This window comes from Pieris rapae, chromosome 12, assembly GCF_905147795.1.
Source record: "Pieris rapae chromosome 12, ilPieRapa1.1, whole genome shotgun sequence".
Taxonomy (NCBI): Eukaryota; Metazoa; Arthropoda; class Insecta; order Lepidoptera; family Pieridae; genus Pieris; species Pieris rapae.
In genome coordinates, this window is record NC_059520.1 from 1,322,436 (window position 1) to 1,346,835 (window position 24,400).

At 30.9% G+C, this 24,400-nt stretch overlaps 5 protein-coding genes across 11 annotated transcripts; 3 read left to right on the plus strand and 2 right to left on the minus strand.

The window, feature by feature from the left end:
• Positions 1-695: 695 nt before the first annotated feature.
• On the minus strand, positions 696-10,285 carry LOC111002264 (choline transporter-like 1). Of its 3 annotated transcripts, none has more exons than XM_022272414.2 (12): positions 9,877-10,285; positions 9,272-9,806; positions 8,934-9,106; positions 8,780-8,839; positions 7,198-7,365; positions 6,962-7,097; positions 3,662-3,797; positions 2,869-3,009; positions 1,925-2,087; positions 1,582-1,803; positions 968-1,114; positions 696-729 (listed from the first exon to the last, which is right to left on the minus strand). In XM_022272414.2, the coding sequence occupies exons 1-11, from the start codon at positions 9,979-9,981 to the stop codon at positions 971-973; spliced, it is 1,983 nt and encodes a 660-aa protein (XP_022128106.2). In that variant the 5' UTR covers positions 9,982-10,285; the 3' UTR covers positions 696-729; positions 968-970. The 3 variants fall into 3 exon arrangements, with proteins under 3 accessions (XP_022128106.2, XP_022128105.2, XP_022128104.2); XM_022272413.2 differs by having other exon boundaries at positions 978-1,114; positions 3,662-3,809; XM_022272412.2 differs by having other exon boundaries at positions 3,662-3,809.
• Positions 10,286-10,722: 437 nt separating this feature from the next.
• On the plus strand, positions 10,723-11,618 carry LOC111002263 (39S ribosomal protein L55, mitochondrial). 2 transcript variants are annotated; one of them, XM_022272409.2, is made up of 3 exons: positions 10,723-10,875; positions 10,962-11,162; positions 11,389-11,618. In XM_022272409.2, exons 2-3 carry the CDS (start codon positions 10,968-10,970, stop codon positions 11,533-11,535), a joined length of 342 nt encoding a protein of 113 aa, XP_022128101.1. In that variant the 5' UTR covers positions 10,723-10,875; positions 10,962-10,967; the 3' UTR covers positions 11,536-11,618. The 2 variants fall into 2 exon arrangements, with proteins under 2 accessions (XP_022128101.1, XP_022128103.1); XM_022272411.2 differs by having other exon boundaries at positions 10,733-10,851.
• A 347-nt stretch (positions 11,619-11,965) lies between these two features.
• Positions 11,966-13,749, plus strand: LOC110999891 (holocytochrome c-type synthase). 2 transcript variants are annotated; one of them, XM_022269164.2, is made up of 5 exons: positions 11,966-12,121; positions 12,197-12,427; positions 12,656-12,892; positions 12,977-13,101; positions 13,185-13,749. In XM_022269164.2, exons 2-5 carry the CDS (start codon positions 12,251-12,253, stop codon positions 13,420-13,422), a joined length of 777 nt encoding a protein of 258 aa, XP_022124856.1. In that variant the 5' UTR covers positions 11,966-12,121; positions 12,197-12,250; the 3' UTR covers positions 13,423-13,749. The 2 variants fall into 2 exon arrangements, with proteins under 2 accessions (XP_022124856.1, XP_022124857.1); XM_022269165.2 differs by having other exon boundaries at positions 11,977-12,121; positions 12,205-12,427.
• A 435-nt stretch (positions 13,750-14,184) lies between these two features.
• On the minus strand, positions 14,185-16,722 carry LOC110999890 (BRISC and BRCA1-A complex member 2). 2 transcript variants are annotated; one of them, XM_022269163.2, is made up of 7 exons: positions 16,384-16,722; positions 16,008-16,306; positions 15,760-15,935; positions 15,394-15,516; positions 15,258-15,321; positions 14,928-15,081; positions 14,185-14,523 (listed from the first exon to the last, which is right to left on the minus strand). In XM_022269163.2, the coding sequence occupies exons 1-7, from the start codon at positions 16,466-16,468 to the stop codon at positions 14,336-14,338; spliced, it is 1,089 nt and encodes a 362-aa protein (XP_022124855.2). In that variant the 5' UTR covers positions 16,469-16,722; the 3' UTR covers positions 14,185-14,335. The 2 variants fall into 2 exon arrangements, with proteins under 2 accessions (XP_022124855.2, XP_022124854.2); XM_022269162.2 differs by having other exon boundaries at positions 14,185-14,538.
• A 2,032-nt stretch (positions 16,723-18,754) lies between these two features.
• Positions 18,755-24,165, plus strand: LOC110999893 (uncharacterized protein YJR142W). 2 transcript variants are annotated; one of them, XM_022269167.2, is made up of 7 exons: positions 18,755-19,019; positions 19,089-19,186; positions 19,265-19,423; positions 19,618-19,795; positions 20,092-20,227; positions 20,790-21,019; positions 22,197-24,165. In XM_022269167.2, the coding sequence occupies exons 1-7, from the start codon at positions 18,935-18,937 to the stop codon at positions 22,307-22,309; spliced, it is 999 nt and encodes a 332-aa protein (XP_022124859.1). In that variant the 5' UTR covers positions 18,755-18,934; the 3' UTR covers positions 22,310-24,165. The 2 variants fall into 2 exon arrangements, with proteins under 2 accessions (XP_022124859.1, XP_022124860.1); XM_022269168.2 differs by having other exon boundaries at positions 19,283-19,423.
• Positions 24,166-24,400: the final 235 nt, after the last annotated feature.

A 24,400-nucleotide genomic window follows, 5' to 3' on the forward strand; every position in this document is an offset into this window, starting at 1 on the left:
ATACAGAAAGTAAAGATGAGCAAATTGTCAAAATAATGGACGGATGATCAATCTCAGTGCAAAAAGCGTGACTCCCAACAAAATTTGAAATTCACTTACAAAATAGATTAAAATGACAAATAAAATATGACCTGATTATAAAAAAAACTACAATCTTAGTCACTTGTGTACTTGGAAGATTTAATTAATAACTTACGTATAAATTAAAAACTACGTAAATGTGTAAAAAAATAAAAATATTCGTTTGTACTAAAACTTGATTATGCATTCTATGTCAAAAATATTTTCAACAGTTTTTAAAATATTATGCATAAAAAATAATTTCAGTCATATCTATTCTATGATTTATATTAAATTTCGATAGAGATTCATAGTTATTTCGATTAAGAAAGTTTTTTCTCTAAAATCAGTATGTTGGTTGATTAAAAAACTAATCACTATAAAATAGCATCCATGGAAGAGTGGCACCCAGTCGTGTGTTTGTGAAGCCTATCTGTATTCTGTAATCTGTGAGCTTTCAATTCAAAGACAAGATTAACTTATTAACTAACTCGTATCTGTCAAACACTACCAATCGGCAGATAAAAAAGATATAAAATACAATATTGATTTTAAAACCAGAGATGATGTTTAGTATTGAATTATTGATAAAGCAGTGTAAGGCACGTTTAGATGGCGGGTAAATGATTTTTTTAATTAACTGTCCAATATCAAGTTGCATAAATTTACCTGAAACAATATAAATGGATTTTTTTATTCCGAAAGAGCTAAATTTACAGTCACTCAGACTGTAAATTTTCAACCAATTCTAGGCATTATGTTAATGTTTCAAAATATTAGTAAACATACTGAATAGTTAGAAATTTATACTTTCAGAATAACGTAGTATTTTGCTAACATGTTGAAAGTACGCTCAAAACTAAATAAATCTGTGTTAGCATTTGTTAGTAATCATGCATAAACTCACAAATCAGTACTTTTGTAAATCCTCCATTTCGGCAGTATCAGCCTTGTGTCCGCCCAACTCTGCGAGTCTAGAATTCTTCCACCTTCCGTCGTCGCCGTTCATATTGCGGTCCTCGCACACGCAGAGGAATAGAGAATCCACTACCATCTGTAATTTAACTAGATATTTAGACAAAAGGCTATTTGAAATTTTAAAAACCATTTCAGATTATATATTACTTAACAAATTGTTATTTAAAAATTAAAAACAATGATAATTTCAACAACCCGCCAAAACGTATCTCTAGGCAAGATGGCGTCGCAACAATCTCTTCGTCGTACCATGCCTATCACTTTATTAACTGTCAATTTGTTCTCATTTTGAAATTAAACATTTACTATGTTTCGAACAAAAACAGTCTTCGACGAAATTTATCTGCAAGGGGTTTAGTCTAGATGCCTTAAGTCTTAACAATGGTGTATGTAGGAAGTCGAAACGTAAATTTGTTAAAAAAAAATTGACGACACGAAATGTCATTTTCATACAAATTTATTAAATTCACCCATTATAGATATTAAGGATTACTATCAATAACATTTAATTTGTCATTATTATTTTCTATAACATGAACTTACCTCATAAAGCGACAAAATGCAGTGTGCGATGAAGAATGAAAAAATGCAAATAACCAAAGTGGGAACAGCGAAGAAATGCAAATCCGAATTCCTTTTGAGCAGCAACAGCCCAATGATTCCAGTCAATGCAGTCACGATGCACTTTCCAAGGAATAATATGAAATCACCCACACTGTTTATCGTCGCTACTTGGAGGGCATTGTTGACTATTGTACTGAAAGCCTACAATTTTATAATCATTTTTAGTAAAGTTTTTTTAGTTGAGTATATATGGCCAGTACTTTTTTCTTTTTTGAGAATTTATGGCCAGTAAAATTTTAATTACCATAAACAGCAAACTCACCTTAGCAGCCGCTTTACAAAAATGACATCTCTCAATACTAATAATTGTATAGGCATTGTGGTTTAAATAGCGTATAAATTTCTCCAAACAATAGAAGCAACAAATACCGCATTTGAGGCCACATTTCGCACAATCCGAACCCTTTTCCGCTCTCGAAGATAATCTAAAATATAATTAACGGTTTCATTAAAAACGAGAAAGTTCTTTGAATAATTTTGAATGTACACTAAAGCATTATATATAACATATATTATCTTATATCCAAAGAGTTTAAAATATGTATTTTTTTCACAATATTTTTGATGTAAATATGATTATTTCATTTGACGCGGAGATTTCTCAAATATTATTTCTGCAGTGTGAAATTTACTGTCAAGTCCATAAAATAGCTAACTGCACATGTTTCAATTGTGTTATTAAATGAAACTAAATGACTGTATTAAATTCGTGTTTCTAGATTTTGAATTGTTCTATTCAAACTGTTACAACATGTTAGAAAGTAACCAATTTTTAGTTCAAAATTCTGTCACGAGAGGGGTTATTACTACTTTTAAATATATTTACTTCTTGGTTAGTCTCAGAAAAAATTGTATTCTCTTAGGGCCTGTTTCACAATGAGTTCCAAATAAGCTATTTATTACTTATTAGAAGCTATCGCTTTTCTAGATTCTTTTAAGAAGTATCTTAAAAGAATCTAGAAAAGCGGGATATCTCAAAAGCTGTTTGTTGCGTAAGGATTTTGAGAGTTCGAGTTTGTGAATCTTTTATCAACAATTTTTTTAAATGTATATTTGTCTATTAAATTATTTACTTATTTTCTGTATCATATATACTGTTTATCTATGTGATCTGTTTTGGCTTTCTGTATTGTCTTAGTGTTTTGTCTTATAATATGTAGGTATATAAGCTGTAAGATTACTTATAATTAAATAAAAAAATCATACTTAGCGTGTAAATAGGTGAGTATCAAGCGCGGTATCTTGAACAATGTAATCAGGAAGGATCCCTTGGCTACAGAACCCAAGTGATATTTCAAAAGCTTCCCAATCGAATACATCACTGGTGAGGGGTGCGTGTTCGTACCTCTAAAAAACAAATACAATATGAGATATTTCTGACAAATACCTCGCGATCAGGGCCGGAGATTTCTCTCTTCTTCGGACGGAAAGCATTTATTTCAAGAAATTAGAACTCTCAAGCGTATTGATAGTATTATTTTATTTTTAATATAACAGGGAGAAATCGAGCAAAAACTCGCCTGATGTTAAAGGCTTGTATTCACTTTGATTAGTGCGAGTGCAAATGATTAATTATTGAATATTTATGTTGATTGGTGCAGATGTGTAATGTCCAATTATTCACTTCACTTCACTTTATTCACGGTCTGTGATTATCGTATTTAATGATTACGTCAACCTTAATGTTTACTTTTTTACACATGTTACCCACGTATTGTCTTGTACTTTACCCTCTGTAGATGTTTCTGTTTTTTATTGTTCCATATTAGGGTTGCTTGGAACAAATCGTCTGTTAGCGATAAGGCCGCCTGTTGCCTAATAACTTATCTAACCTACTTTACGTATAATATAAATAATAATTATGTATATTATGGTAACGAAGACGGTAAATAAATAAATATTTTTGAGAGCAAGGGTTGGAATAAATTGCAGTAAATCTGCTTAAGCAATAGTTGAACAGTGGTATGGGCTTCCGAAAAGCATCCTAAATAAACCTTACCTAAAGTACCAATGCGAGACTGCACCAGCAATGGTCATCTGTTGACAGCCGAGAATAAACTCGCTCCCCCATACAAGGCAAATAAGACACATCCACCACATACTCTTCACCCACATTGGATTGAACTCTATTGGATCTAGAATATAGCCTAATATAAACAAAATATACGTAAATGAAACAGATAACAGATATAATATCATTGAACATCTAATGTGGCAGCATTTAAGAATATACTTTATTTCTTTAGAAATAAGGTTGCTTTCTGTTTGAAAGAAAGGTACCGCCCACCGACGATATCATTCAAGACATATACTAGCTGCCCCCGCGAACATCATTTCTCCTTAACGCATAGCCAACCTTTTTAGTGCATACCAACATGGAACATTTTGCTATGCTACCACAGAGATTGTTCGGTTTTCCGGAATGAAAACTTTTAAGGCTGTTCTGTGAATTTTCTATTTAAACCTCTGAGTTCATGTCATACGCTTTTAATAAACAAATAGGTGTTAATTGTAGAGGGTTGAAAATTAAGAGTGGTATGTATTTTTGTATGCTGTATTATAAAAAAAATAGTCTAAAAAATTTAAAAAATATATTATTGGGCTGGACACACCTTACCGCTTAGGGGTTTGAAAGATAGATAGTAGTCGATTCTCAGACCTAATGAATATGCATAATAAATTTCATAAGAAGCGGTCGAGCCGTTTCGGAGACGACACGAGAATTTTATATACAGACAGATGTACTTAGAAAAGTAAGTTAAGTTGTAACAAGGTCTATTTTACTATTTTATTAATCCATTTAAAGGCGTTTACAAAGGATATCGGGATGGATACCAATTGTAATACTTTTTATTTTAAATATGCACTGATTAGATCTGCGAATTGAGAAATCTTTACCTGCAAATATGAGAAATGGGTCGCATTTTTTAAATCCGCGATTAGTGAAAACTCGACAGAAGGAAGCTCGAATAATCAAATAGTATGCTAATTAATTATGAACTAATTTAACTTAAAAGTATTTAAATTCAATGGCAGCGCCATTCCTCCGACATATATGTAAAAAAAATATGAATCAATACAAGCGAGTTCAAATGGCTATTTTAAAAGTCAAATATACTTTCAATGTTCATGAACTACATTTTTACTACTACTATTTTCTAATAAATTACACGAAAGAATATATAAAATAACCTTTAAGCAGACTGTGCAATGATCGGGGTAGTAGCTACTTCACCTATTAAAAATTAATGGCATTAGGATTTGACTTTAGGAAATAACACTTAAAATAATGCGTAATAAAAAGATAATATATATACTCGTACAGGCCAAAAAAATCCTTCTTCAGTCTCCTTTTTCTGTGACAACTCTATTACGCTTTAAAAACCGATACTGATAACCAATCATATGCAGAAATAGGCTATCTACTCGTAATTTAGGGGGAAAAGATATCTTGCGGGGTTTTAGGAGGTACAACTTAGGCGTACCTTATACAACATTTAAAAACCTTCAAATTCTCCGAAATTGAAGTTTTATACTACATGAATGTATTTTTGATGCATATTTGGATTTTATCTCTCAAATCTTTGTATAACAAAACGGTTTTAATCTATATTTAGGGGCATTTGAATGTATTTAGAGGCAACATTCTGTAAGAGTTGGCAACACTGACGTCATTATAGTCCAGTAATCTCGATGTTTAATATAAAATTTAAATTAAATTATTTTTATACATAAATAAAATAAGGCGAATCAATTAATTACATTAGTTCCGTTCGTCTTTCCGTATTTGTAAATTATTAAAAACTGAAAAAGCAACCTTGGTTTCAACAATCGAGGTGAATGACGTAATACATAATACCTTCTATATAAATGAGTCAACCTGCAATGTTTTTATGACTAACAAAAGATACATTGTTAACATTTTGTATACTTTCTAGGTAAGGGTAAACCGAATCTAGACCGAGGCTAAAAGTAACGTTTACACTCGAGTATATAAGTGTAACATTTAAAAGTGAATGTATTTTTTTGTAAATTTCATAAATAAATCTAAAACACAATTTAAAGGGCTTTGTTTCATAATCCTCACATCAAAACTAACCATACAAAAAACACAGTTTTATATCGCGCAGCCCGCACATACAATGACCAATATTTAAGTCTTGACTAGTTAAGCCTATCGCAAAATATATTTAAAATTAGTATTAAGAATATCCAAAGCGCAAAATCATCTGCATCTTCACCAAATTAGGTATTACTTAGTTAAAATAAAAATACGTTTATTTTGGAACATAAGATCACCAAGGTATCACTTATTCCAGGTCATTAAATTTGAACCTGTAGGCATCCCTCTCACTCAACTCATCGGCAAAGAAGACAGAGGGTGTAGGCCGAGAGAAAAAGCCGGCGTAAAACTCTCGGTACTTTTATTAAAAAAGCAAATCATCTATCAATTCTACAATATTTAAAAGAAATATAGCAAATTTATTAGAAGTAGCCTGCCCAGCACTAGTCCCAGGCCCTTTTATCAACTAGATAATCGCTAACTTTATAGTTAGCCTTTTTACACAGCTTTTCTTAAATAAATTTATTAAATTTATTAAAAGGCAGAAATAAAATAGCCTCTTGAATTTTATTAAAGAAGAGTTTTCCCAAAAAAGAGTTACCAACTTATTAATAATATTCATTGCTTTTTCCTTTTTGTAGATGTTTGAACCATTATGTAAATATGTACCTATACCATCTTTGGCTATATTATAAGTACCACTATATGTAATTGTTGGTTTTTATATGTTTTTATTAGCTGTAGGATTAATAATTAAAAAAAACATTTGTGCAATTCACACATGGTAGAAGTGAAACCTTCAAAAACAAATATAAATTAATCATTTTCCACTATCTAAATGTGTGTGTTCTTTAAAAACAGTATATTTTAATTATACATTTTAATTTATAAGTTTAATATAAATCTTTAATTTGACAAAAACTAAAACAACGAAAGTTTGAAATTCGATCAAAAAAAAAGCGGCAGTAAATAGAGGCTGTATAATGCCTCCTATCTCATTTTCTCCCACGTTAAATCATATGATGAATTGATGTTTCTGTCTCTCTTTACCGCTGCATCCGGTTTGAAATCACGACGATTCGAAAGAAGTTTATCTATCTCATTTTCTCCCACGTTAAATCATATGAATTAATGTTTCTGTCTCTTTTTACTGTCGCTTTTTCGTTGCATCCGGTTTGAAATCACAACGATTCTAAAGAAGTTTCACTTCAAAATAATAATATTAATATTTCTTACTTTTCAATTTCGCACTCTCATTATAAGTTTGCGCCTGCACAGCTGCATTGTCAATTTGATCTGGCATTATTGAGCCATTGATGAAGAAGTTTGTTTTATATGGAATCCCTGGATAATTTGCAGTAGCTAGACATACCTACAAATACATAATACATTTTAATAGATTCAGTATATCAACATTCTCTTATGGTTTCAAATCCAGCCATTTAATGGCTAATTAATTAAAACATACTCACAACAACTAATGACCAAAATGTAAAGAACAGCACGAGGAAGAAAAATGTAATAATTGGTTGAAGGAAGAGCGCTGGTATGGACCCAAGACAGTGAGCGGTCTCCTTAAACAGGGCTGCCAGGAATGATACTCGAGACCGCATCACCCAAACAAGAAGCAACAGGATAACCTATAATTAAAATAAATTCCTTTTTAAGATTCATTCAGTGTCTCATAACTGATCGATAGTTTGAAGCGGTTCAAAGGGGTGAGCCCTGAGGATATGTACTGTAATTTTTTTACACTAATTACTTAAACATCTTGTTATTGTATTGTGTATTGTCTGTGAGTAATGTCGTCTGATGTCTTATACCGTAGGGAGAATTTAAAAAAACAAATGGAACGTTAGAATAACATGTGAATTAGTGACCGAAACTAAGACTTGGCTTAAAGGCCTCGTTACCAGACCATCAAATTTAAAAAAAAAACTGATGTCTTAAGTTAAAAGGTATTTGTTCCCAAAGTTATGCCACTGGCACGTTATTTTTAAATTTCGAACATGATTTTATGAAAAAAAACCATTATATTTTTGAATATTTGACTATTGTTTTAAAACCAAAAACAATCACTTTCACGTAGTAATTTTTCACGATGGAATGGATATTAAAAGAAAACTGAATATCTGTTATTGCGTTGCACAGCTGTGGACACTCGCCGAGTACCATTTTCAAGTTGCTCAATAATTTGAATATAACGCTTAGGTTTGTACCGTACTATTGATAGGTACAATGAAGTCTCCAGTGTTGAAAACGAGAAAAGAACTGGCCGGCTGTGCTCTACAAGAGCACCAGCAATAATCAAAGCTATCAAGGCGCGGATAGCAAGAAATGCTGTCCGAAAAACTGTTAAAAAAAAAATATTAAAGAGAAGTACAATAAACAAAATAATAGAGAGTGCGCAAGGAGTTCTGAAGAAGCTGGAAATAAAGTTCCGAGGGTGCAACATGGACATCATCTATCATCAGTAATGGTCAATGGTCTGGTTAGGAGTGTTCTATTATGGGCCAACTGAGGTTCATCTTTACGAAAAAGAAGTCTAAACCAGTGCTTTGGATCGACTTGTCAAAGACTATTTGCGGGACAAAACTTCGTGTTCCAAGCCAAGACCACTCAAGCCTGGTCTTTCTCCGGTACTCCTTTGGGCTATAAAATTTGGAGGTCTACGAGAGGAATGTCTGTGAAGTCCATAAAAAATTGTAGTCTGGAGATCTTCGAAAAAGCAGCAGTCCCTGAAATCGGCATGAATATGGTGCGAGCTGCGATAGACGACAGGCCTCGGCGCTTAAAGGCCTGTATTAAAAGTATGGTTATTTCAAATAATTTTATATTCCTTAATTAATTATACTATAAATTATATATCACTCATTAATAACTGATCTGTACTTTTGTTTTTATTATTATTTCCATTTGTGATGGAAATTTGGGACCTATGTAAGACTAAGTCTGCCCCATTAGTCTCTAGAGTTCTGAAGTTAAAACTTCTCAGCATTTTAATGGATTATCAAAACCAACTGCTAAAATTCAAATATCTTTAAATATACTCACTGTTATAATTGTTGCAATAATTGAGTACCATAAAAATGCCTTTTCATTCTTGAAGGATTCCTATAAAACAACGAAACTATAGTAATCACTCCTATCAATCAATCAATCAGTACGTATCAACCCTTAAAATAATACATTTTCTCAAAGGCCTTACCGCCAAAAATGCAGTACTATCAGAGAAATCTCTCTGTTTTGTTCTAAGCTCATGATAGGTGTACCACAATAATACTGTTCCTGCTACGCTTACTATAGACACAACAATCATAAATATCCAAGATACCAGTGTCGCCAATAAATGCAGTATTGAGACCATTATTAAGGAAAATACTGAAAAGAAATGTATTGTACTATAATCTTATGTATAAAATACTGTATACACTTATAATAACAAATTAAAAAATTACTTAATTTAAAACATCATAATAAAATATTTTTTCTACTATTAAAACTCACAGGCAGTCAATAATTTTATTGTAAACTGTTGATACTTACTAAAAGCTATAATAACACAAATTATCATTTCTTTCCATGAATTGTATAAATCAGATAGCATTTGCTCAATTGTGTCCCAACTATTGAGTAAGTCATAAAAATCTGTAAAAACCTTTTGAGCCACTTCTTTAGCTGTCTTTGGAAAACATCGGTTAAGAAGAGGAAATGATTCATAAACTGGTAAAACAGGGCAAGGGCCTAAGTAATTGTTTAAACCTTGGTTATTAGTTGTTGTGTTCAAATTAATATCATATCTACATAAATTTGACCCAGTTTCTTTGTAAAAAGTTTGTATATCTGTAAAAGTTTCCATCTTTTTGCTTGGACATTTCTTTACACAAATCTTAAGAGATTTACGCAACTCTTTAATATCCAAAAAAAACAAGTAAGGCTTGTCAACAGTGCTTATGCCCGCAAGCGGAAAATTTATTAATTTCTTATTATTCACCACTCCACAAGTATTTCCAAATGAATCATAACCATTTATAAGGCGTTGTGGATTTCCATACACAAAGGCAATTGCAGCAACAATTATCTAAAAAAATATTAAATTATAAATCTTTACAAATAGTACTTTAAGATGTAAGACTAATATGAATTCTTACCATTAGTATCCAAAAAATGACATAAATAACAAGCCATAACACATCAGTGCAACCCTTTTTTGGTTGTTCATTTTGAGGAGCTATTTCACTTTGAGCACACCCCATTAGTTATATAAATTTATGGACAGTCGTGCATATACAATAAGGTTTTGTCGAAATAAAATTTTAAGTTTAAACTGCGAGATTCTCGTTAGCCATACGCCAACACAAATAAATAATTATAGGCGGGGCACGGGGCACTTAACTAGAACATCACTGTTAGTGTCTATAAAATAATCTTATTTTTATTAATCAATGAATTATTTTATTTCTGTTACGGATTCGATCGTTAATACAATTTACTAAAGCTTTTATATAAAATACACTATTTTGATCTTGATTCTTGGGTGCCGACAAGACGAAGCACACAAAAACAATCAAACTTCAAAGATTATAATAAATTAATAATAAACAATAGTAAAGAGTGAGTCTACTCTCGAGTAAAATTAGCAGCTAAACGCCCTCTTAAGTTGAGCCCCTAAACAAAAATATTCACCTTACTGTGTATATTTTACAAACGTTTTGGAGACGTTAATATACATATAATGTTTTCAAAAAAGGGTTGTTTATTTAATTTAAATTTAGATAGATTAATAGAGATAAGATTATATATTTGAAGAATTTGTGTAAGTGGCTTTGTGTTATTCTATAAATTTATTTTAAGAAACAATTTTTGAATAATATTTTTTACTGTAGTAAATATAAATTAAGAATCTTCAAAATATCCAAATGAGCATTTTCTCGGCGTCTTTATGACGGATACATACATACAATTTTTATGTATGTAATGTTATACGTGACTGATAGGTCAACAATTAACAATATTAGGAGCAGTAGAAATCTGTGGTAGAAATGCTACTTCTTATCCTGTGCCTGTTTTGCTAAATAATTTCGCCTACATGAAAATTAAAATAAATTAATATTATCAAATTCAAGGTGTTGAATATCAGATCCCACCCGGTATTTCCATCATATTTTATTATTACTTTTTGTTTTTAAATATAAGTGATAATACTAAGTAATCATTTCTGATACTGTTTTTTCAGTGCACAATGTTTATGAATCATTTTGCAAATAGTAAATTATTACTCATTCAACTATGCTGCAAAAGATATTTAAACAATAATGTGGCAAGTATAACAAAAATACACCGAGAAATATATACTAGAATGTACCCTACCAAAGTTGTACTCCCCAATGGAGCATCGATTAATATCAGATATCATGAACCTCGAAAAATCATTAAAGTAAGTAATCAGTACTTTTAAAACCCTTATCTGGGCAGGAGGAAGACTCAGTTATATATCTGATTCAATAATAATTTTATTATATACATATTAAGTCTTATTAAAGATTTATTACTAATAACTAATTAGTAAGTCTTATTAGACTTATGTACAGCCCTCGGTTTTCAAAGGAATTAAGAGAGTGACTAATCACCTGGTAGTACTAACTTCTATCTGTTTTTTTCAGTTACCATTAGATTTATCATTATTATCTGATGAGGAAAGGAAGATCAGATTAGACCGAAGGAAACCAAAGAAAAAAGTAAAAATTGCTGAAACTATTGAAGATAATTTTAATGCTAAAAAGTATTTAAAATACTTAAAAAAGAAGTAAATTACAGATGTAAAAGTAACTAGAATACATTTAGTTTTTAGACTTTAATATAGAATAAAGAGATATTACTGCTTGTTTGTAAATCTAGTTAAAATTGAAAATAACCTAAATTAACACAAAAACTAAAAAAAATCCACCATAATAATAATAGTAATACTGGGTTTTTTGAAATTTACTGAAGATGTAAGTGTATTTTTTATTAACTCGTAATAAGAAGAACATTCATAGCGTATAATAGGGCCCTATGATTTAAAGACTTCGATAGTTACTACCATAGTAATGGTTACTACTTACTAACCTAAAAAAACATTTGTACGAGGCATGAACAAACGATGTAAATAATATTACTTGACAGTGCTGACTATTTAGTCTGTGGTACCAGTTTTAATTTTAAAAGACGGCTGTCATAGTATTTTTATTCTATGCACTATTTCCTATTGTCTATACTCTAAACTGTATTTCAGAATTCAGGCCTCTGGCACCTGCCCCTACTCCCTAGTCGTCTATACTTATTAGTTTATTACTTATTGGCTTGCATAAAATTTAAATCTATTAGATGTGATAATTTGAAAATTGTTTATAGCAGGTATTTAAAATAATTATAAATTATAGTATTAGGTTATTTAAAGTATTAAATACCGTTTCTAATAATAACGAGAAGTCTTTCAGAATTATGTTCAGGTAACCTTGTAACCTTACGTAAGGTATATTCAAAATGGGAAATAAAGTATCGGCAGAAGCGGTCAACATACCACCACCACCCCCCGTTCAAAATGGAAATCCACCACCTGAATGCCCTATGCATAATAAGGCGGAAAAACCCAAAAGCGCAGATGCACGGCCATCAGAATGTCCTGTTCAACACGATAACAGCATTAATCCATATAACATGGTATGTTTCATATAGATGTAGTTACACCACATTACACAATTATATTTATAAACTACAAACTGATATATAATGTATTCACAAAAATTATAAAAATATGTTTACATTCATATTGTGTCAGGGAGAATTCAAAACATTAAAAATGTATTGTTTTGGAGAGTACAACTATTTACACAATTATTTAACTTAACACATTTTGATTGTGTAATTTTTTATTATGTTGTATTTAAGATGCCGCCAGCAAACCAACAGCCTGCTCCTGATCAACCTTTTCAACTTCCAACTCAAAGACAAGTTTCTACTATTCCTCGCGCTATGCCTGATGGTTCAACAGAATTTTGGGTATATCCCAGTCAACAGATGTTTTGGAATGCAATGTTACGAAAAGGTTGGCGCTGGAAAGATGAAGACATAAAACCAAAAGACATGGATGACATAATTAAAATACACAATGCCAATAATGAGCAAGTAATAAATAAAAAATAAATAATAAAATAATTTGGCTAAAATTACATCATAACTGATTTAATTAAACACCTATTTTGATTTTAGGCTTGGCAAGAAGTTTTAAAATGGGAAGCACTTCATGCAAAAGAGTGTGGGCATCCTAGACTTAAGAGTTTTGGTGGTAAAGCCACTCAGTATAGCCCTAGAGCTCAAATGAGGTCACTGTTAGGGTAAGTTTTTTTCATTCATGGTATTAAATTATTGATTATTGTTGTCTATGATAGATATGATAGCCATTGTCATTTATTTACAGCTATGAATTGCCTTTTGATCGCCACGATTGGATTGTAGACAGGTGTGGAAAGGATGTTCGATACATTATTGATTATTATGATGGTGGAGAAGTAGACAATAAGTATCAGTTTGCCCTGTTAGATGTGAGGCCAGCAATGGATTCTTTTGAGAATGTGTGGGATAGGATGAAGGTCATGTACATGAGATACCGCTTTGAGTTATTGGGAAATAAAGAAAATCCTAAATTAACTAATTGAATCTGTTAAGTGTTAGTATACTTTATAGATTAGGCATTTAGACAACCTTAAATTGTTATGCAAATTATTTTGTTTGTGACTTATTAAAATCCGTCTAATTAACAATTATTAGCTTATTTTATTGTGTACATCCCAACACATGAAGCCTTTTAGTTCCCATTTAGGAGCGTGGACGCTCTGATGTTGCTAATTTTTGACAATAAGTATGTAGTATTCAATTTGTGTTTTTGTTATCATAGTATAAAATCTTCTAAAGAGAATGTTGAAAAATTATGCATATTGGTGTATTGTAAAAGGAATGGTAAATGTTTCGCTTGTTCATATAAATCTATAAAAATGCACATATTTACCATGTATGGCACTTAAAGTTATAAAATGTGGAGTTGTTCATTCGACATAACATTGTCACTGCAGTGACTCCTTGTGATTTTTTATTGTAATTTATTGCTTTTCTATTACTACACACCTGCCTTGAAAAAAAATTTTAAGTCTTAAATAATTTGTTGACAAAAATCTACATTACCATTATCAACTAGTTCACATGTATGTATGACATGAGTAAGATTAAATTGATTTCTGTTAAGATCTGTTTAAAATTGAATGCCACAATTATTGCTAAAATAAAAACTTCAACACTTTCATGTTCATCATAAAGTTGTTTATTCATAAACTGGAAGTTTGTAGTGATTTTGTAGATTCATCTTACAAGTTACCCTAAATTAATGTTAGAAAGTGTAAAATGTTTTCCATAAATAAAATATAAAAAGTTTGAATGTTGTTTTATTCAATGTTTTTTTAGTTTATAATGCATGGTTAAGTAGTATTATAACTAAGAAATTTGTAGCAAAAAAGTGATAAACATGTAAAATGTTGTGACTAATTAGGATTTAAATAAATTATAAATATCATAAATTTAATTATCAATATTAACAACAGGATGGCTGCTTGCAGTTATTCCTTTACATTCATTCTTAAATATTTCAACTTGCTGTTCAATGTATGCTTCAAAGTTATTGTGTGGACAATTTGACAACACTTTAAATTTTGGCTTCCCTTTAGAGCTGTGATATACAGAGCGGAGTGTTAAGACTGGAGGCTTTTCTGGAAAATTTGCATCTGTAAATAATAACCATATTTTTCCAAAAATATCTCCAATGTTGAGAAATATGGAAGAAATATAGTATGAACTAGATTCAGTTCACAGGAATTCCCATTTAAGACCAAAAACATGTCCATTATGCACGAGAATTGAATACAAGCTGGTTCTCTTGGTCAAATGACCTGGGTTTTGTACCACCAATTTAAGTAGTTTTGTTTTTTAAAAATCTAAGCTCATAAAATATTAGAATTCTATATATTAACCTATACTGCTTAAATAATTTTATACATTCATTGAAGACCTAGGAGAGCTTAAAATACTTTAAGACATTTCTGGCCGATCAGCAAACATAGATATATTACTTTTATCTACGCTCATATCATTAAATGAAATGAAAATAAATTACCAATATCAATCTGCAGTATCCAGTGAAAATCATTTGTTTGAAACAACAATGCCGCACTTGTTCCGTCATGCTCTAATATTGCACCTTCATACTTAATTATTAGTTGAGCTAACAATTCACGTTTAACTCTGTCATTGTTTATTATATCCTGAATCTGTATAATAAGAAAATAATACTTTAAATTGTGTTCTCTTAATTTATTCATCTTATAGAATTCTCTAGTCTGATATGACATCTAAATTTACAATGCATCTTATAAATCACAAAATATTTTATTTAAATCTTGTGAGCAAACACACAAGTACTGAAATAAATAATTTGTCAAATTACCTTATTATTTAAAAGATTGGTAACCATTGGTACATAATCCATAAGCACACCACTTTGATGCATCCTAAAAATATGTTGCAAGAATTATATAAAAAATAATGAAAAAATATATTTAAATATATTTTATGACACTTACAGGGGTAATGTTATGTTTCCAAGAACTTTAGAAAGAAAGGGTGAAAGAATCAGCTCCGCATTTGTAGAGTTTGGATATCGTACTAGTAGAAGTGCTGTATCTATACCAGGATTTATGTCTAAGCTGAAAATATTTGAGTTATTATTCATTTAATATAATGTAGACATTTTAAATCTTATTACATTATTTGTAAGTGTCAGATTTGGAGTCGAGACTTAGTGTTAAGTATGTCAATTCCAATGAATTCATGGGGTCATGTAGCAGTGAACCCAACTTCACAATTCTGAAATTTATTATAAATACTTAATAGCAGAAATAATATTTATAATAGGGCAATAACATTGAACATTAAATATGTCCACTAACCTTTCATTAAATAATTCAGGTAACTTTGTTGTATTAATTTTCAGTTTGATTAGAAACTCTACAATGTGTGCACCCACCCATACTTCCACATCTTCTTCAGTAGTTAATGCATTGCCTAGTAAAGCACTGTATTCAAAAGCAGCTCTAGAACTATCATCTTCATTAAGCTTCCTAACCTGTTATATATAACAAAAAAGTAATAAAGAAAACCAAATTTTAGTAATGAAAATCTAATACAGAAAACATACCTGGTAAATTTTATATAAATTTATAAGTTCAGATATAACTCCACATAAAGCTTTTGGGTCATTTGAATTCCATTGACAAAGACTCGGAATTTCCTTACTTAAAAATTCTTCATCAGCATTTGAGAGAAAATTATCATCATCAAACCTAAAATCTGGGGCAAACCATGGTGTTGAGGAATCAAATATAACCTCCCACTTTAATTTCTTTGAACAATAAGGGAGCACTAAACGAAGCTGTGTTTCAACTGAATCTGTACCTCCAGATATTCTCTCTAAATCAATTTTTGTCTTACATAGTCCTGAAAAGCATTTGTACGTTAGATACTTCTAATAGTTAATAAATTGGGAAATACAGTTTCATTTATTGTTGTTGTACCTAGCTTTAAATCCTGATATATACTTTGAATATATGGTCGAAAAACAGGCGAAATATCGCTTAAGATACTAAAATTATCTGACATTATTGTAGATTGTTTATAATCAAGAATTATAAAATTTTATAATTTACAGTAACTCAGTCTTTCAAATCATATTAGACTATACAACATATATAACAATAAACTTATGAATAATTTTTAAATAAACTTTACTAGTCTGTAAGGAATTTAAAGTTGTTTACTAAACAAAAATGAAAAAAAGAATATGATCATAATATGATCCGTATTTCGTACAAGAACAAGTATATTATGTTTGAATAAAAGTATCGTGACTCATGAGCCTAGAGTCTTTGCTATATAATCAGATCACTATAGACTGTCAAGTATAAGTTGGCGTTCCAGTGGCGGCGCCTCCTACAACCCTCTGTGTTGCCACTTTTTTTGTTTAGTTTGGATTGATGGATATTCTTAGATATTACATTAAAGGTAAATAAAAAACTTAATAACAAAAAATTATTTTTTATAGTAATTATGGTCTGTTAGAGGCATTATTCCTTCCATGAATTCTTCAGAGTCATCTGTGTCAGAAGAATCTGAGTCGCTGCTATTCAAATCAATTAAAAATGGTTCCATTACTGTTTCAAGGCGGTTGTCTGTCATACGATAATTATTTTCAACATTTATAACGTGATTACAGTGTTTCTGCCATTCTTCAGCAGTTATTTTGGAAAATGCACTATGGATTCTCTGTTCCATGTTTTCAGAGAGGCCAGTAACATTTGTGTCTGCAAATATTCTTTTGAACGAACTCCAAATGAATTCTATTGCATTAAAGTCACAATGATAAGGCGGAAGTCTTACAGCCTTATGGCCATGTTTCTTTAATATTTCATCAATTAAGTAGACATTCTCCTGATTGATTGTTTTTATAATTTCATACAATTCTGCTTTTTTCATGGTTTCCAAGTATGAAAGATTGTTTTTTTTTATGAAATCTTGCATCTCTTGTTTCTTACTGTTCATTGTCACGCGTTTATTTATTTTAATACAGTGATATGACGCATTGTCCATCACTATTAATGAATTGGGCTCTAAGTTTGGGATAAGCTTTTCTTGTAGCCATTTACTGAAGTTATCTCCATTCATCTCGTCGTGATAATCTCCACTTTTGGTCTTAGATTTGAAACACAAAAGACTATTGGGGATAAAACCTTTCTCACTTCCGGCATTCACTATGATCCATCTCTGACCTTCTGAGACTTCTGTAAGGACACCTTCAGTTTCCTCAGACTGCCAACATTTTTTAACTTTATAGCCAGGGTGTAAATAAGTCTCGTCCAAATAAACGATTGGCCTCGGATTGTCACTCCTTCTATTATTGTCTATTTCTCGTAAAAATCTTGATCGCCAGGCAACAACATCATATCGCTCCATGAGAACCATCCTTTTGGATTTATTCTTTTTATAACTAAATCCCAACTTGTGTAGTATTTTTCTGAGAGATTCTATACTACCCTTGAAATTGATGTCTGCCTTTAGATCACAATGTAATTTTCTGAGAGTAGGGACGGAATTATTTAAATAATAAGATTGGATTTTGCGTCTAATAACACAAAGATCAAAGTCATCCAAATCAGAAACAGTTAATTTTCTTTTTCTACTTTTACCTGGAGTGACTAGTTTTATCGTCTTAGCCTCGGAAGTAGTGTTCTCTGGAGTGGAATTGTCATCACAAGCTGTGGATGTGGAAGGTCCTTGAGCTGCTTGATTAGGGACTTCAGTTCTCGCTGTAAAATTACTTTCCATGATTTTTCCCTCTGAAACTATACGGTTCACGGTTCTTTCAGAAACACCTTAAATAAAACAAAAAATATTTTAAGTTATCCATCAATCACATTTACTTTCAAAAGCAATTATTATTTTTCCCTAAATTTGGGGATATAAATATCACTTTTAACTGGCAATACTTTACCTGTCAAAGCCGCTGTTCGAGCATTCACTTGGTGAAATGGAATAATCGGCCCATTGTTACGTTTCTCCTCTTCACAAAAACGTTTTACAGCTAGAATAATTTCTCTAGCTGCACTCCGCACTACTTTTGGCATGTTTCGTAATGATTTTTACACTTTAAAACACAAATTATTAGCACCGACACACGTGAGGCTACCAAGCTGTTAGAACTGTCAACACAACTGTCAAAATTAGTACCTTTTTCTGCCACACGCCAACTTACACATGACAACCTATATCATCTTGGTACGCAAAATAAACGTCGATACTCAATACTATGGAAAATGGAGATAATTTAAAATATCCAGATCTGTGCCTGTCATTACGTCAATTGTCATATCACGAGTGTGTCAATACCGGTTGAAAGTTGAAACTGTGTTGAAGCTTTATAATTACTTTTTCACTTCGTCTTTCAAAATAAATAGAATATTTATTAAAATCACAAATTAAATATCACTGACTAGACTATAGAGACAAGCAACGAATATTAGCTTTTTTAATAGTACATTATAATCATTCTTTTAAGGTTCACAGAATAATATGAAAGACATGAATTCTACAATCGCTAGCAATATTTCTGAGATAGCAAAATTAGCAAGAAAGTTTAATTGTTTTTATTTAGCGGGTTTGTATTATTTTCTAACTTAAGAAGTTTTTGTCACCAGTTTATTAATTCACTTTTTATTTGATATAGGTCTACATCAAGGTACTTGTAAACCATTCTTAGTGGGTGGTCATCAAGTTGGATTGATTCGTCCTGATATATTAAAACATTTGGAGAGATTTCCTGAGGTAATTAATTCTAAATTTTAAAAAATATCCTACAGAAATTGCAGATATACTTTTTAAGCAAATGCTCAGTGTATGTAGTGTTATGTTACATTAAAGGTTTTTCGAGTTACTGGAAAATATGTAGAATTAAATCCGGCATTTAGGGATTATAAAGAACGATCGTCAAGAATTGCGGCGGTGTTACAATCTTTAAAGAAGGAAGGCGAAATATGTGCTCTCAAGGGTTGGAGAGATGAGGTTAGAATATTTTAGTTTCTATAATATAAATAATTAAAATAAAATGTTATTAATGTTGTCAAAAATTGTGTGAGATAAATATTTCCCCATTGTTCAAGACAAATAAAGCCTTCATATTTTTTAATTAAAATAAATGTTGAAATTATCTTTTTCATAAATGTTTCATGTGATGTATTTGTTTTTGTTGTCCTCAGTGTTTTGAAGTGAGCACTCCATTCTATCATGAAAGTCTTATGGAGATGGACAGAAGCGCCATATGTCTTTTTGGCATTAGGAATTATGGTGTTAGCATAAATGGATACCTTTTCCACCCCATAAAAGGACTATGTATTTGGCTTCAACAGCGAAGTTTTACAAAACAAACTTGGCCAGGTATGACTTTTTAATCAGACACAATATTTCTAAGAATGAATCAGGGGATATAATATTAAATAAATTTCCATAATCCATAAATGTAATGGGAAATAATTGTAGTGGAATTTGAGTGTTTAAAATAAAATTCAGTTTGGGCTCCATGTATGTACTATCCTTTATTTGAATTATATACTAATTTGGTACATATGAAAATATATAAAATCAATTAACTTTTAACTCATAAAAGTAATCATATCTAAATTACAATTTGAACTTATTGTTTATATGTAGTCCTTATATATAAATTTGTGTAGGTAAATGGGACTGCTTTGTGAGTGGTGGATTAGCAGTTGGTTATGGTATAATGGAGACTGCTATCAAGGAAGTTGCTGAAGAAGCTTCAGTAGTTGGTGATTTAGCAAAAAAACTAGTTCCAGCTGGCTGTGTCAGGTATGTTGATAATGTTATCTAGAATTATGTATCAAGTATTTTTGTTTGTCATGGAATAAGAAAAAAATACTTTTCATTTATTGTCAATTCATTGTTATGGTCTTAGTATTATAAATGAATGTGCATAATTCTCCGATCATGGAGTGCTTTAGAATATTAAAAATAATCCATATTAAAACGCTGAAATGAGTGTCTGGAACTAGCTTAAATTCTTGGGTATCAACCACCCACTTATGAGATAATTTCAACATTTAATGTGTTTAAATTACAAATTTGATAAATTAATAATAATAATAATAATAAAAAATAAGTAAAAATACATTTTTTAAATATATGTATTATATCTAGTAAAAATTCTAGGTCGGAAAAGAATATTTCTTATTTATATTTCTGTTGACACCAATGTAACAACAATCATCCCTATGATATGATACCTAAACAATTTTATAAAATTGGTCAAGCTGTTTTGAAGCCTTAGATATGACATAATACACTTTTTCTAATTCATATTTCGTTGTACATTCATTTGAGTTGGCTTTATAAAAAATAAAAATCATTTCAGTTTTTACTTTGAGAGTGAGCGAGGGTTGTTTCCAAACACAGAGTATGTGTATGACCTGGAACTTCCGCAAGACTTTAAGCCTGAAAATGCTGATGGGGAGGTTGAGACCTTTGAATTGTTGACAGCTGAAGAGTGTGTACAAAGGGCTTTAACAACTCAGTTCAAAACCACTAGTGCACCTGTGTTGTTGGACTTCCTCATTAGACGGGGATTTATTAATCCTGAAAATGGTATGTGGAAGTAGATTTCTTATTACAGTATTTGACATAAGACATTAATAAATAAGGCATTATTTATTAAATTAAAACTGGTTTTAGCAATGACATGACATGAAATTTTCATTAGCCAACTAATTTAGTTATCTGTTTAATTAGCAGCAAAGTCCATTAACTAAACAGAGCCGTCTAACTACTGGCCGGTTGCGATATATACACTAATTGCTACTAGAGAAAATTGGATCATTTTAACCTAAAAGTCATGCTTACTTGCGCGCCGAGAGTTTTTATAAATTATGCGTAAACATGCACACGATGGGAGTCCGTAGCGACCGGCTCGTTGTCTGGTTCATTCATTCATTCATTCATTCGTTTTATTTTTAATGGCGACTTCTGTGTCAATCACAATTCCGCCAATGTCACGTTCTAAGCATTATCACGGTGAGGATAGATTTGATGGATTGAATTAAATCTAAGCAGAGTCACCCAACACAAAAATGCCTTCACAAAAATAGACAACACACACAAAGCTTACATCAATCACAGATATATAATAATATATACAAGAGGTTAACATAATACTACAAGTTATGGAGGGGGGAATCCTATAAGTTTAATTTATTAACAGAAATAAATTTCCCTGACATTTTGAATATAGGACTGGATGGGTGGGAAAGAAGGGAGTTAAGGTTACATGGACGAGGGAAGTTTGGAGGTAGATGGTCAAATAACGAGTCGTTAATTAGAGAACAGTTAAAAAATATAGTTGTCTGGTTCTCTCACACTGAATTTTTAATCGGTCTCTTGTCATTCGGAAATGTTTCATTAAATTAGACTTTAGAAAATGGTGATTTACGTAGTTTCATTAGGTCTTTTTGCCTTTTTTAATAACAACAATTATTTCTGAGAGCATATTTGACATAAACTATCTTTATAAAACAACAGGAAACATTATCAGTTGTGTACACTAAACGTTAAAAAAAAGATAAAAACTTGGCGATTAAAGAGTGGCGGGGAGTTTATTGCCAGTTCTTCTTTTAGGTTCTACGCCCTTGATTTGAGAACTGGCATGTAAAATTAGAAGCATTTAATGTGTATTTATTTTTTTGACGTTCATAAGTGTACATTATGTTACCTATATGAATAAATGATTTTGATTTTGTAATCTTATATATGTTTATCTTTTTTTAAGAGCCTAATTATCGGCATATCATCGAGTTACTCCACGTCCCCTTGCAAACAATCTACAAATGGCCTCAAACGGATATTTTGACCAATGGAGATGGAGAAAATCTACAACGTTAACTTTAGTACAAAAATTGGTATTTCAGGCCCGTATTTTTAATATCTAAGATGTAAAAAATCGAGATATAGTATTGTGAATCATCAAACGGCGCAGAAATACGAAAGACATTACTTTGAAGATTCCAAAACTAGATTTGGGTTTTGTCAGTTTTATAATATGGGCTGCATATCTGACGTATCCGTTTTATCTTTCACATTTATTATCTATGATTATTTCGTCTTCCACAATTTATTGACCTTTTTTATATTTTGCCGAATCTTATCATTCTGATAAAGTTTGCAGTTGATATAATTTAGAACAAGTTTGGAGTATGTCTAAAATTGGGTTTTAAAAAGATTTTCAATTTTTGCACTTAAAATATGAAACATATTTTTTTTCCTTAGATTTTTGATTGATATTGCCTTCAATTAGTAATTATTAGTCTTGCTTTTTTGTATAATTTTGTTTTTTGTCTGATCCATTTTCGTAGATTAACTAATGCTTATGTTCAGTTAGACATTTTGACATACGTTAGATTATTTCCATTTATTTGCTTGAAAATATACAATAGGATCTATTGCATAATAGATATTAAATTATTTATCAACATTTGGAGCCTAATGACCCTAAACATATTTCATTTGAAAATATCGTTAAATGTCACCTGGAAGAGGTTAGAATCCACATTTAAATAACGAAACGTCTGGTGATGTCCATTGGTTTTAATTGGTTAGTACACGCTTCGGACCAATGACTGGTAGACCAATCACAATCAAGCGACACGATCACTCATTTCGTTCACAGTTCACAATGACAGTTAACATCGAGCAAGTGAATGGAAATATAGTTTTGATAGTTTAGCTAGGGACATTTAATTTCTGTGATACTTTACCGATTTGGTATAAGCGATATTAGTTGGTAATTTATAGGACGTGTGCGATTGGAATTTCTTATTACAAAAAATACGTAGGATTAGGATTGATTTATTTGTCGCAAACTTAGCAAACAAAATTCTAAGTACTTTTGTCGTTAAGTCCTTTGAATCGCGATTGTAAAATGAGTATGTTAATTGATATATATAATATTAGAACTAACCTAGATTTATGCTGTATATTATTTGCTAATTAAATTGTATTGAAGATTGTATTATTTTAGTGTATTCAATAGCAAGCATGTAACTCTAGTCAGTAAAACGTTCAAGAGCCGTAACATTTTTTATTGTTTTCATATAATAGTATTCAAACTAGTTTATACAATTTTGTATTGTATTTTTGAATTTATTAAATTTCTGGTACGCCTAAAATGTAGTTACAAAAGGTATGTAGCAATAAAAGTAGTTAAATTTAATTTGGCATAGTAAAATGAAATTGATTTTAATGTGTCAAAATAGAATTGACATTTGAATTCAGGAACCATAGATTTTATTAATAACAATTTTCAATTGAGATAATAAATTTGTATTACTCCAAATATGTTTTATGTTTAGGTAAAGGTAAAATTTACGTATCTACCGAGATGACATGCCACGACGTGTCAGTTTTAAAACGATTGTATTAAGCCTAGTTATAGACGTTACTGTTATACCACGGGCAAAAAATATTCGATATAATACACGTGATTACAAATAGTCGCTTTATTCGGACGATAAAAATTTTGTTCGTTGCGTGTAACGAGTTTTCGAATTATTTCTCGTAAATAATGTCGACAGTGTAGTTTCAGATAGAAAATGTACAAAGTCGCGCCTTACACTTTTTTACATTTCTACAATTAACCATTGTTATTGGCGAGACTTTTTACCAATTTTACATGTTAATCGTTTACATTTGAGATTTTTAGGGTATGCTTTCCTAAAAGTGGATAATAAATTATAAGTCGATATGGTGTTTTATTTTTCGAGGCGTACCTACTGTACATTGAGGTTATGTGTCATTAAAACTGATCACATTCAATGAGTCCATTTCAGAAATTTGTTGAAAACTGAACCACTTTTTTTGAAACTGAGTTCATGAGTTGGTATACACACAGTGACCATTTATTCTTTAAGGCAATGCGGGTAAAATAATAAGTATGCAGGTAAAACAAAAACACTTTTCAAAGTTATTTATTGAGAA